At 36.4% G+C, this 13,602-nt stretch overlaps 1 protein-coding gene across 4 annotated transcripts in view; it reads left to right on the forward strand.

Moving 5' to 3' along the window:
* Positions 1 to 11,682, forward strand: part of LOC103142145 (alpha-2,8-sialyltransferase 8F-like) — a 14,463-nt gene extending 2,781 nt beyond the window's left edge. Inside the window, exons 4-13 of one of the 4 annotated variants that reach the window (XM_016674325.1) lie at positions 5,171 to 5,248; positions 5,339 to 5,404; positions 6,234 to 6,281; positions 6,370 to 6,444; positions 6,732 to 6,876; positions 7,791 to 7,903; positions 7,998 to 8,090; positions 8,163 to 8,637; positions 8,741 to 8,823; positions 10,916 to 11,001. In XM_016674325.1, coding sequence (XP_016529811.1) covers positions 5,171 to 5,248; positions 5,339 to 5,404; positions 6,234 to 6,281; positions 6,370 to 6,444; positions 6,732 to 6,876; positions 7,791 to 7,903; positions 7,998 to 8,090; positions 8,163 to 8,637 — 1,093 coding nt within the window. In that variant the 3' untranslated portion in view covers positions 8,741 to 8,823; positions 10,916 to 11,001. Of the gene's footprint in view, positions 1 to 5,170; positions 5,249 to 5,338; positions 5,405 to 6,233; positions 6,282 to 6,369; positions 6,445 to 6,731; positions 6,877 to 7,790; positions 7,904 to 7,997; positions 8,091 to 8,162; positions 8,638 to 8,740; positions 8,824 to 10,915 lie in introns of all 4 variants that reach the window. The other 3 variants (XM_016674326.1, XM_016674327.1, XM_016674328.1) reach the window with 3 other exon arrangements.
* The last annotated feature ends 1,920 nt before the right edge of the window (positions 11,683 to 13,602 follow it).

The raw sequence follows: 13,602 nt of genomic DNA on the forward strand, positions 1-13,602 counted from the left end.
CAGTAATCACAGCAAAAGGTTGCTACTTTGAAGAAACTAGAATGTAAGGCGTATTTTCAGTTGTTTTACACTTTTTTGTTTAGTACATATTTTCACATGTGTTAATTCATAGTTTTGATGCCTTCAGTGTGAATCTACAATGTTAATAGTCATGAAAATCAAGGAAACTCATTGAATGAGTAGGTGTGTCCAAACTTTTGGTCTGTACTGTATTCCTAGACATTACTGAGTATCTGCATGTGTTGATGTGCAACAGGCAGAAAATGAATGAAATTCTTGAGAAGTACTCACAACCCTGGGTTAAAAACGAAGAACAGTACAAAGAAATCAGGTAAATTTATTATTAAAAGCCTCAAACTAGAAAATGAAACATTTAGCCTAATGGTACATGTCTTATTCTCAGAGATGGCATTTGTGAAAGTCTTTTATTTTTACTACAGCTTTATCAACTTAATTACTGATAATATTAAACCTGTAGGCCATTTAAAAAAATGCTAATTTAATCACTATCACTTATTAAGTTTCAAGTTCAAATTAAAAAGGCACAGAGATAAAAAGCTTGCAGTAGGCAGCTATATTGCATATTGAAACATTGAAAATAACAGTGAAAATACATCAAGAAAAAATTTAAACATCTGGTCACCCTCAGAATTTACCAATAAATTGGATCCAATTTCCTTAATTATAGGAGATCGGTGATCGACCAATCATGTGAAGCTGATCTTATCCACCAATCTTATCTACCTAAAAATCCACTACTGTCTTCTGTTAGTTGGCGGCAACTAACAGAAAACAGTAGTCCAATCTGGGTATCAATCTGGGTATCTGGGTATCAAGATTAGACCTGGGTATCAATCTTGATACCCAGGTCCATAGCTATACTTTTATGAGCAAGACAGAGGAGTTTAGATTTGGTACAGATATTATGATGTATTTTTGGCTCAGCTGGGTTTACCAAGTTGTCTTTGGATTGTGTATCACTGTGTCACACTTGCCCAAAAGTAGCGTTTACTGAATTCATACAATATGTTTTTAACAAAATTAACATCTTTTCTAATTGAACAATGTATAAATAAAAAATATGACAGTTAGTTGACCCTTTTGTGCAATGGCAAACATTTACAATGCCAACTTCTGAGAGGGTGCTTTTGAGACGCTTTACCAAGGTCGAAAAAGGCCCATTGTAAAGAGTTACATTTTTGATTTTGTTAGACCAGTGGTTCTTAACCTTTTTTGAGATACCGAACCCCCCAGTTTCATATGTGCATTCACCGAACCCCCCCACCCCCCACCAACACAGAAAATAATTTGTGGTATTCTGATTTATTAATGTAATTATATTAGTTGTATTATCTCCCCCACGCCACTAGAGGCAGTACCAACCCCGAAAAGATGTGACTAAGGAGCAGATTTAGACTATAGAATTTGGTAAAAACTGTGAGCTTTACTGAAGTAATTAAAGACACAAGTTCAAATCCATGCTGAGAGTGGAGCTCCTTCAATCAGTGCTCCTTCGCAGCACTGATTGGCTAAGCAATGTAACATGATTCTCTGTAGCAAGTGATGGCAAAGCGGGGCGTCATCACGACTTTACACAAGTGTGTCTTTACCTCTGCGGCAGAGGCTCCGCCGAACCCCTGAGACCGACTCATCGAACCCCTGGGGTTCAATCGAACCCAGGTTAAGAACCACTGTGTTAGACGCTAAGGCCCATTTCTCAGAAAACAGAAACTTATCAGGCCACAGAGACATGGTGTGATTTCAGGGAGTGTCTTCAGGCCATATAATCAGCTAGCCTCCTCCTTCTCCTCAGACACTGCACAGACTTTTTTAGAAACTCTTCTCGAATGTAATGGTAAAAGTGTCTCCTTTCAGCGCTGAAAGTGAATAAAATAAGTGAATAAAATCATTAAGTATAGTCTTAATGATTTTGTTGGCTGATTTTATGCTCCATGTGTCATTACGCATTTTGATTCATCGGGTAGAATTTTCCATCCTCAACAAGTGGTAGCAGAGGACGGGTTTGTGTTGACACATGAGCAGAAACTGGATTGGCCGTTCAGGCGCAGACCTTCGGATACAGTACTCTTGTGTATTGCCCACACAAATGGTAAGGAAACTTTTTCCTTAAAATACACCTTTGTACTGTTTCCCTGGTCTGTCTAAATTTCAGTTATCAGCCGTGGTTCATACTGTTTCACTGATCTGTCTAAATTTCAGTTATCAGCCGTGGTTCATACTGTTTCACTGATCTGTCTAAATTTCAGTTATCAGCCATTGTTCATAGGAGTAGTTTTAGGTGTGAAGGAATAAAGTAGTTTTAAGTGCGAAGGAATAAAGTAGTTTTCGGTGTAAAGGACGATCAGCTCGGTCTGGGTCCAGCAGTGGGAGTTGGCCACGCCCCCCTTCTGTCGGATGCGGGGAAGGTACAGGATAGATTTTCTTCCATTTTTCCTCGAGGAGAACTGCCCTCGAAAAAGAACACGTTGGCCAATCTGAGATACTGAAGAAACGCAAAGGGGTGACAGTGTCCACCATAGGACAAGAAAATAAAAGATAAAAGGTTGGTCTTCGATCTGACTTACAGAAGAAAGGAAGTCCCTTGACTGTGGCCGCATTGGAATTTAGTTATTGGATCCATTTGTGTATATGAGAGAGAAACAGGGGGAGTGGCTGAGTCTCTGTGTGGGTATCTGAGAGCTACGTGTGCGTGTGTGTGTATGTGTAAAAAAAAAAAAAAGTATCATCTTGTTCAAAAATGTGGATGACACAACTATATACAGAAGAGGTTCAAAGGCTAATAGCATGGTAAACCAATGGTGAAGGGAGAATTCCCTTACCTTGAATACCAAGAAGACAAAGGAAATAATCCTCAACTTCAGAGCAAAGAGGACGATTGATCCAGGGCTTAGCATAGATGGTGAGCAATCAATCAATCAATCAATCAAATTTTATTTGTATAGCACATTTCAGCAGCAAGGCATTTCAAAGTGCTTTACATAATTAAAAAAAATAAAACAGCATGTGACATTAAAACAGCATGTGACATTAGCAAGCAGAAAGGGTCAGCAGTTTCAAATTTCTGGGAGTCTACATCTCAAAGGATTTCACCTGGAGCTTTAACACCAAATAACTCTTTAAAAAAAGGCCCAGCAAAGACTCATTTTTTCTGAGAACCCTCGGGCGGTGTCGTCTGTCCAAGAAGCTGATGACCAGATTCTGTCACTGACTTACTGCTGTACAGTGTAGGTACTCCAACTGTACAGCAGCAGACAAAGGCACCGCTCTACTCCAGTTCTCCTGGAACATTAAGTTGCTTCTCCACCATTAGCATATTTAGAAGCACGAACATTAGGTTGATTGGCAGCGCTAAGAAAACAAACAGTCAAAAACACCCAGTCAGGAGGAGGGTCTTAGCACTGTCAATCAACCTCATGTTTATGCTTCTAAATATGCTAATGGTGGAGAAGCAACTTGAAGTTCCATGGATGCTGGGGTAGAGCAGCGCCTACATGAGAACAATTGACAGCGCTATGACCCTCTTCCCGCTCTGATTGGTTGTCTGACAGAGCAGAATATTTGTTCAGATGACAGCAGGTTCACAGGGAGAAGGCAGAGGAGCTAATTCTTTACACAGATTTGTCTTATATTTTCAGGACATAGTGATAATTTTAATTAAATAAAAAATAATGTAAATAAACGTTACATACTGCAGCTTTACGTCTAGGGCAGGAGACAGTCATGCTGCAGATCCTATGGGAATATTATAAATTCAAACTGAACTGACGACATACAAATTCGTTGACTTTTAAAGTTATACATTTATATATTTTTCCTTTTAAATATTTATTTTTGTTTGACTAAACTTTTATTTTTATTTTATTTTTTTTTAGCAATTTTTCACTTTTGAATTGGTAAATTTATTACTCAAGACAATACATTTTAATGTCAACATACAATGACAATAAAGTTCTCTGTCTGTCTGACTATGGTCTGCCTATCTATATAGCCAGTTACCTGGCTATATAGATACTGGGCTCAGCCTTAAGTGCAATTTTTCATTTTTAGTTTGTATATGTTTAATTTAATTTGTGTGTTTTTTTTTTTATTCCTATTGATTTTTAAACAACATTTCTGTAAGGTAAATAGGCTGTCTTTTTCAGTTTTCAATACACAGTTTTCAATTATGTAGATTTTTGGAAAGGTGGTCTGACTCAGTTTCACAAATCCAATATTCCTATTTCTGATAACTGCACAGTAATTTGTTATTCTATTCTATTCTGTCCTGGAGCCGTGTACATGTTTATATATGTGTGTGTCCTAAAGTAGACAAGGAAATTTCAAAATACATTCAACACGTAAGTTTTCTTTAAACTTTAAAAATGCCAGAAAATTTGGGTGATTTACGACCATTTAAGTATAGGTTTTATACATGAGAATCAAAGATATTTGGACTGTAATTGGAATAAAACAGTGGAAGACCCTGATATATCAGATACTAAAAAAAGAAATGCATTGTGATCATAATGAGGGGGATGAATATGTTCGGACCTACAATTTTTTGATAAAATTTACTTCAGATACTGCTAGTAAAATGGAAAAGACCAAAGCTTACACATGGTGCCTGAGTAGTTAATTATATTTAAGTGTTAAAAATTATATCAGCCTCAATAAATATGTTGGAATATCTATTATCAGTCTCAAATTTTTCAACATCTGAAATTCAAAGTGAAGCATAAGCTGGACATTTAACTAAAGGAAGGACAGAAAAATGGAAGTAAGATACGTTTGTCTTACTGACAAAACTTACTGGAAAATGAATGTTAGTCAATTCCTAGTTCATTTGTGGGCTTCTGCTAGTTATTTAGCAACTATTTTAAATTTTATTGCATCATAACTTGAAAGGTTTTCCTATTCTGGAAAATCATCAAAACATACAACAGATTTTCATAATATTAACAAAAGATTTAAATAATAATAATAAAAAAACACAATACTTTTAACTGCATGAAGGAAAAACTTGAAGGAATTCAAGTCAGAGCAACAGACTTTACTTTGCATTTTACTTATTTTTCCATGTTGAAAGATTCTGTAAAAACGCAACTCAAGCTCAGTTTCTGCTTTCAAGTCTAAGTGACAATTTTACCAAACATTTTTTTCTGTTTATCAGTGACTGGGATCTTTTCAGCATACACCCTCAGCACCTCCATGCACAGAACAAAATCACTGATTCGTGTAAAAAAAGCAGGTGAGAGTAAACTGCTTCCTCTTCCATGTCATCAAAAGTCATCCCAAAATTATATTGTACTTTGTATCTGGATGTACTTTTTTGTCTCAGGGAGAAAAACAATAAACTAACAGAAGTTTGTTCTCAAGTCTGGAAAAATGATATTCAAATAATCAAGTAAGTAACTTGTCAAAGATGTTAAAGAATTTTTTTGATTGATTTTTAGAAAATACATTACAATAAAACAGCTGTCCTTATGTGATGCCTTGCAGCATTATTTTATGTTTTATTATTTAGATTACAAACACAGGCTTCAATGTATTATATTCAGGTTGAACTGACTGAGACCACATTCCAAAATCAGATGTTAAATGTGAAAGGATTCCTCAAGATAGATGAAGCAAATATACAATAGAAAGTGTGTCTGTAGAAAAAGACTGGACCTAAAGTTAGAGCTATATGTTGGGGAATACCAGTGTTCACAGTTCCTTGTTCTCCAGATGGATTTAAATAAATCCCCCTGTATTCAGATCGATCCGTCAGTTTTCTCTACAACATTTTCACATAGGCCTTCTTTAAACTGCATCTGCCTCTCCCTAACAACCCAGCAACACTGGCTTTCTGGGAACACAAAAATTTGTGCATACATTATCTTATCTTCTGCACAGAACCCTTTCCGTTCTCTGCAGCAGGGTTCTGCAACTCCGGTCCTCATGGGTCAGTGTCCTGCGACGTTTGGATGCCTAAATCAAAACTGAATGTCAAGAAGTTTCACAAAGTCCTGGTTCATTTGAACCATTCATTTGATTCAGATGTAACAGTGCCATTTATTCATCTTCATTTCTGCTTCTGTCTCTTGATGCACTGAAAAAAATGACACTGCTTTGAAACCCAGCTTCTACTAGAGTCATTTAGCCGACAAACCAACCAATGATGAAGCTGTGTTAAGTAATTTACCATCTTTATTTTACAGTTCTTTAAAAATGTATCTTTTTTTGTACCACAGCAACAAGAAAGATCAGAAAAACAATCCCCAGCCTTGTAAAGACTGCAGGTGAGTTCAAGCTGCTCCATTTCTTTAATTTGGTGACAAAAATGCTTACAGACATTACTGAGTATCTATATGTGTTGATGTGTAACAGGGAGAAAATAGAAGAAATGCTTACGAATTACTCAAAATCGTGGGTTAAAAACGAAGACAAGCATGAAGAAATCAGGTACATTTAGCATTAAAAGCTTCAAGCTTCAAATTAGAAAATGAAAGGATGAAACCCAACACGCCTCTCGTCCTGTGTGTTGGGTTTCAGCACAGATGGTGGAGACTTGCGCTATTGTTCGTCACTCTCCGTGTGGAGTATGTTTTTGACAAAATGAACATCCACCTAAAACAAACAATGCACAAATTACAAAAAAAAGAAGAGGAAATTAGATTTCTTTTTTTGTACAATGAAAATGTCTAGATAAAGCTAAATGCTGAGGATGTTATGATCTTGTGATTTCCGAGGACTTGGCTCAGCCTTAAGTGCAGTGGCCTGGAGAACGCCATCATAACCCAGAAAAACACTCCACTGGGATCAAAGATAGTCTACGATGCTGAGAGGAGGCATCATGTCAAAGTGAACTCACTTATGTTTGCCACATTTGTCAAAGTAAGTTGTGTTTTATTTAGAATTAATTTATTATTACATCAATGTTTAAGAATTTGATTTTGTGATGTGTTTTTTTTTTTTTTTTGGCTTGATTTTACTTTTTTAATCAGAAAAGTTTGTGCTACAGTTTTACTCAGCATTAATCATTGTTAAGCTTTTGTACAAGTTTTATATAAAAATGTTCATAAAACTTCCTAATTAAGGAGTTGCAAGCTGGTTGGTTCCTCTTCAGACTTTTATTAGGAGAATCAAGGGAGGCGGTACATGCTCATGTTTGGTATGTGTTAAATAGAAACTCTGTGTGCATGCCGGAGTGGGAACAGATAAGTTGGCCTGTTCATTATCTGCTGCATGTCATGTATGCCCTAGTAGGCTTTTCCAAACCACTGAGCCACACCTATTTTTTTATATATTTCTGAGAGAACTATTCATGCACATCTACAGGCGTCCGTTGAGGCATCCTCAACACAACATGGCTACTGTATCTGATGTTCGCACGAATCATGACCACAAGTTCTTCCAGTTTGCTGCTCCATGAGACAGCAATGAAATGCAGAAAGACTTAAAGTGAAAGAAGGTAGAATCTTTAAATGTAATGTAATCAGTTTAAAAAGGCATTTCTTTGTAGATGCTTTGATTATTTGTATTTTAGCCTTAACTTTACTTTTATATCATGTCCCTGAGTCAACCTGGTTAAATGAAGGACTCAAACAAAAGGGCTGTGTGTGTGCGTGTGCATGTACAGACCCTTATAAAGTCAGAGGACTCCTTCCACTATATTCAGTCATTTATAAGATGATAGAACTACAACGAACACCGAAAACCGGCCCCCAATGAGCTAAGGTGAATGTTCTAGGATAGATTCTAAGTAGTTTATTTTATAATGTTGGATTTCCTGTTGCTAATGATTGCAGAACCATCCGGTCTTTAATAAAACGTTGCATTCATGTGCTGTTGTTGGGAACGGAGGAATCCTGGCAAACAGCAAGTGTGGAAATAAGATTGACTCAGCTGAATTTGTGATCAGGTAAGAACATATTTAAGTGTAAAACACTTAAATATGTTATTTTAAGAATAAAATAAAAGCAACTCAAACTAAACTGTCTATGTTACTTCATCAGGTGTAACCTGGCTCCTTTGTTAAACGGATATGAGGAACATGTTGGGGTGAAAACAGACTTTGTGACTGCAAACCCAAGCATTTTAACTTATAGGTGAGCAAACAATTTAAATTTGAAGTTACATTTCTTTCAAGCTTTGTATCTCACTGTTGTTTATTATTGCAGGTACGGCTCGCTTTTAGGCAGTCGACGTCAGTTTGTGGAGAGCCTTTGCCAATATGGTGACGCCATGCTGCTGCTTCCTGCATTCTCCTACGTCGTAAACACAGCATTGTCTTTCCGGGCTCTGTACACTATTGAGGACTTTGAAATGCCCATCCAGTCTGTTTTCATGAACCCAAAGTACCTTGAGAGTCTGGCTGCTTTTTGGCGCTCTCACGGATTGTTGGAAAACCGTCTCAGCACGGGTCTGATGATGGTCAGTCTGGCGCTGGAGCTGTGTGACAACGTGGATCTGTATGGATTCTGGCCCTTCGGTCTCCACCCACACAGCTTCAAAGACCTGACTCACCATTATTATGACAACAGTGAAGCTAAGAAATCTGTGCATGTTATGTCGGATGAGTTTAAATTTTTGTTGCAGTTGCACAACCAAGGTGTCCTGAAGCTACACCTGGGGGAGTGTGAACCAGAGGAATAGATTAGTTAGACAACTCTCATGTAAATGTTTACAAAATATTTGTTACAGAATATTAATTGGATCCTCATCACTCCATGTCCTTGTTGCTTTATAAATCATGGAGTGAGGAGTGTCTTCACCCTTGAACATGATTTCCTGCACAGTAGGAGACTGAAGACCGTCTCTGACCTTAAAAGTATCAGAAAGGTGAGAGGAAGCAGGCAAGCAACAGCAGGGAATTAAATGTAAAACAATACAGGTAGCTGTCAAAAAGACAGAGAACTCAAGTCTCAAGGAGTGTCTTCACCCTTGAACATGATTTCCTGCACAGTAGGTGCAAAGACAGAGAACTCAAGTCTCTGCACAAACAGTTTTTTATGTTGACTGTGGCACATAACCACCTAAAACTATTTAGCCGTTTGCAACGGTGCATGTCAGCATAGACACAGCTTGCTAACACACCAGCAGCAATGGAAAGCTCAACTCATTTATTTTTTTCACGCCTAGAACTGACAGAGCGTGTATCTTTTTTTATTTATAACATCCATTCACCTTATTTCTTTGTCCCATTATACTAAACATAGTGTGAATAATATTTGCAACGGAAAAAAACTTTTTGAAACATGAATGTTTACTTTTTAAATTGGGGTAAAGAACTGCGATTAACAAAAACACAGGTAAAAAAAAACATTTTCTATCTTTTTAAATGATTAATTATTGGGAGCTAATTAGTGGCCTAAGTTAGTTTTTGTAAGTGGAGAATGGCGTTGGAGAGGTAATTTATTTGTTCGAGTTGTGTGCTTTACGACATTGTCACATATGTACGCTTTGCATTTAATCTGTACTATTAATGTTTTAAACTTTTTTGCAACTGTACCAACTGCTTTGACCAAACATAAATCCAGAGAAAATGGCAAATTTAGAAAAAATAAATTGGTTAATTAAGGTCTTCCTCCTATGATCTTGATATCCCACTTACAGGGACCGGAGATCCTGGTCCCTGGGCACCGCCTGCAGCTGCCGCCGGCCCCTGCGCCGAGGCACATCACTCTTTAAGAATGTGATTTCTGGTGGACCTTTTTTCTTTGATATGATTTTTCTGTAATTATATGTGTTTTTTTTTACCCAAAGCATTTGGTGTTACTATTACACTTGGTATTAACATGTAGTTGTACAAAAATGATCTTTCAACATTTTTACAAATTATTAGACTTTTCAACAAGTAATTAATCTTTGCTGTCTCTGGGTTCATTTTCCGGTATTTGTTCTACAGCACATTTAAAAGTGTACACAGGAGTACATTCCATAGCTACAAATAACTTATCATGAGAATTTATAAAATCATAAATTATCACTTGAACATACTTTAATTCCTCTAAAATCTTCTTTTAACAAACTGAACAAGAAGTTTTACCAACCAGTCTTTCAAGAAATAAAATAAAAATAATTTTCGTTTGGACTAAATCAGTCAGGGCTTACGCAGTTTTCGTGATTTAATTTTGGAACATTAAAACAGTGAAACAGATCACATCTACTGTTGGATGTGGAGAGAAGCAGCTTCAAACCTGGTTGCTTTTTTGGGTATTTAAAAGAGATTCTGACTTTTTGCTGGTCTATTAGAGTTTACCAATATATTTATGTAGTTATTGTAATATGTCTATCATTAAATGTACAAAATATAGATTTCTTTTACCATATCACACACCTCTGCTTCTGTTTATAATAAACTTGATAGTGAAATCAAACATTTACTTTAAACCTAAACTTATCTGTAGGTCTGGTGGTAAAATGACTTTTGGCCAAACCTGTTCTATTAAATAAAAAAACATAGCAGATAACCCAAAGCTTCTCCTTCAAGATTTAGTGAATATTCTAGGATGAACTCAATATTACTTTGTAAAATATTGTTGAATTTCCTGTTGCTAATGATTGCAGAAGCATCCGGTCTTTAATAAAACGTTGCATTCATGTGCTGTTGTTGGGAACGGAGGAATCCTGGCAAACAGCAAGTGTGGAAATGAGATTGACTCAGCTGAATTTGTGATCAGGTAAAAAAAACATTGTCAGGTGTAGAACATATCTTTTAAATTAAAATAAAACCAAATCAAATTATGTCACTTCATCAGGTGTATCCTGGCTCCTTTGCTAAGTGGATATGAGGAACATGTTGGGGTGAAAACAGACTTTGTGTCTGCAAACTCGAGGATCTTAGCTCCAAGGTGGGGAAACAGTTTAAACTGTATCACCTTAAGTTACAGTTTTTCAAACTTTGTAACTCACAGCTGTTTTATAATTGCAGGTACGGCTCGCTCTTAGGACGTCGGCGCAGGTTTGCGGAGAGTCTGGTCCAATATGGCAAAGCCATACTGCTGCTTCCTGGATTCCGGGTTTTCTTCACCATTGAGGACTTTAAGTTGCCCATCCAGTCTGCCTTCATAAACCCAAAGTACCTGGAGAGTCTGGCAGTTTTTTGGCGCTCTCACGGATTGAAGGGAAAACGTCACAGCTCGGGTCTGATGACGGTCAGTCTGGCGCTGAAGCTTTGTGACAATCAGGATCTGTATGGATTCTGGCCTTTCAGTCTCCACCCAGAAAGCTTCCAAAACCTGGTTTACCATTATTATGATGACATCAAAGCTAGAAACAAAATGCACGTTATGTCAGATGAATAATTTTTTTTGTTGCAGTTGCACAGCCAAGGTGTGCTGAAACTGCACCTGAGGAAATGTGGACCTGATGAACAGACAACTTTCATGTAGATGCTTGAAAAATGTTTACACGTCGTGGAGTGATGGGTATTTCCACTCTTGAACGTGATATTCTGCACAGCAGGGGACTGAAGACCGTCTCTGCTCTGAAAGGTAGCAGAAAAGTGAGAGCAAGCAGGCAGAAGCAAAAACAGGGAATGAAATGCAGAAGCTGACAACTTCTTTGCACCACCCAAATTAGTGATGCACATTTGATAAGTTCCTTGGGCTTTCAATTCCTGAACCTTCAGGCATGTCACTTCATTAAGTCCAGCAAAGAATGATGTCTATTTTATTTATTATCAAGAAAAAAAGCCAAACCAAAGAATGTTATCCTCACTATGTGCCACGAAACATTTAAATTTTACATATTTTTGCACTTTTGCAGTTTGTCTCTCAGGTGCCGTTGGAAAGTTACATACCAGTAGTCAAAAATTAATGATAATAATTTGGCTTATCTAGTTCACAAACTAAAATATCTAGTTGCAAGCTAAGTATTTAATTTGAAGATTTTTTTTTTCTTTACAAACTAAATATTTAGCTCCAAATATTTTGTTAGCAAGCAAGCTAAATATTGTTTGAAGCATAAATATTTAGCTAATATGCAAACTAGTCAACCGATAACTGGAAGTGCCCTATCCTAATAAAAGCTGGATCTGCAGATGTTGATGCATTTAGCGAAAAGCTAAATTAATTTTCCCTGTTAATTGAATATTGAATTTGAAATTGTGCCATCTATAAGTGAATAAAAGACAACATGAAAACACGACTGAAAAATTATCCCTCATTTGTTTCCTGTGCTGTTTCTTTACAAATGTACCTGTAAGGATCGGTACAAAAATGACCTTTTATTGAGTATGTTTATATAAAAATTATTTGTAGTTCATTCTTTTGTTCTGAGGGTTAATGTTTGTTGCTTTTATCTGTTTGTTGCTTTTATTTGTTTGATGGTTTATCTGTTCTTCAAACAATGAAAAGATAAATAATTAAGCAAAAGAGTTACATGTTCCTGGCAGAGAACTCAACCATGTGAACAAACCAGTTTTTTTTTTAGCTGTTGCCTCTTTAAGAAACATAATCATGACAACAAACAACCACAGCTTGTTAACACTCATCAGTAACTCAGGTGTGCAGGGAAAAAACAGGAAAAGCAGGAAGAGAAGCCGCAGGCGGGTGCATGACTGGCCAATTTTATAGTTATGGTAAGAAGAAAATACTAAACCTTTTAATTGTAGGAGCATACTTATTTCCTTTTTTTTCACCAACTTTTCCAAGGCTTTCTAGGTGTGATTAGTTTTTTTGTTTTGTTTTTCTTTTCCAAATTAATTGTATTTTATTTATTTAAACACCCCATTATGTGGAATCTGCTTGGAGAAGTTTTTTGAATTTGAGGTTAGATTTAAAACATTTTAGAACCTGAGAAAGGCCAAATAATTTATATGTTTGACATCTAGACTCCACCTTTTTGCTTGTTTACTGAACATGGTGTGAATTCTTTTTGCAGGTAAGGGTAAAAACATTGTAGAACATGAACCTTTACACTTTAAACATCAATAGTCTATCTAAAACAAAACAAAACAAAACAAAAAAAACAGGTGGATGACCTGCTGCTTACAAAATATATAGATAAGATACAGAGTGAAGACACAGCTTAATGTTGGATATTAAGCTCTAACAGACAAAAATGAATAAAGTACCAGTTACTTGAAAAATGCATCTCACTAAATACTGAAACAAACTGCCCTATTGTAAGCTGCAGGGCACTAATTTTGTGTTTTGTACAATGAATATCCCTTTGTAAATAAAAATTTTCTTTGACAAAGTGTAAGTCTGGGTTGGACTATTTTATTTTATTTTTTTATTTGAAGCACTGATAAATAGATTGAAGGCCTATGTTTATTCTGCCTAAAATAACAGCTAAATAGATTTTTTTGGACCAAAATGCATTCATCTTTGGGACACAGGACCCATGTAATTCTTGAGACATTCCCATCATGTCTATATTTGCATATAGTTGAACAATGCGGCTCTTCCCAGCATCGTTAAGTTGTTCTCAAAGATGAATAATTTCGTGTATGTAAACATCTGTCTTAACTGTGTTACAATGTCTCCCTGCTTCCCATATTCCTGTCAGCAACTAATTGTAAAGATGATTTACTGTCAGATTACTGGTAAAGTTGTTTTGTTTGCTTTACTTACCTTTACAATCCACTGTTTGAAGCATTGCTTTAAGCCAAGA

This window comes from Poecilia formosa, unplaced genomic scaffold, assembly GCF_000485575.1.
Source record: "Poecilia formosa unplaced genomic scaffold, Poecilia_formosa-5.1.2 Scaffold94, whole genome shotgun sequence".
Classification (NCBI taxonomy): domain Eukaryota; kingdom Metazoa; phylum Chordata; class Actinopteri; order Cyprinodontiformes; family Poeciliidae; genus Poecilia; species Poecilia formosa.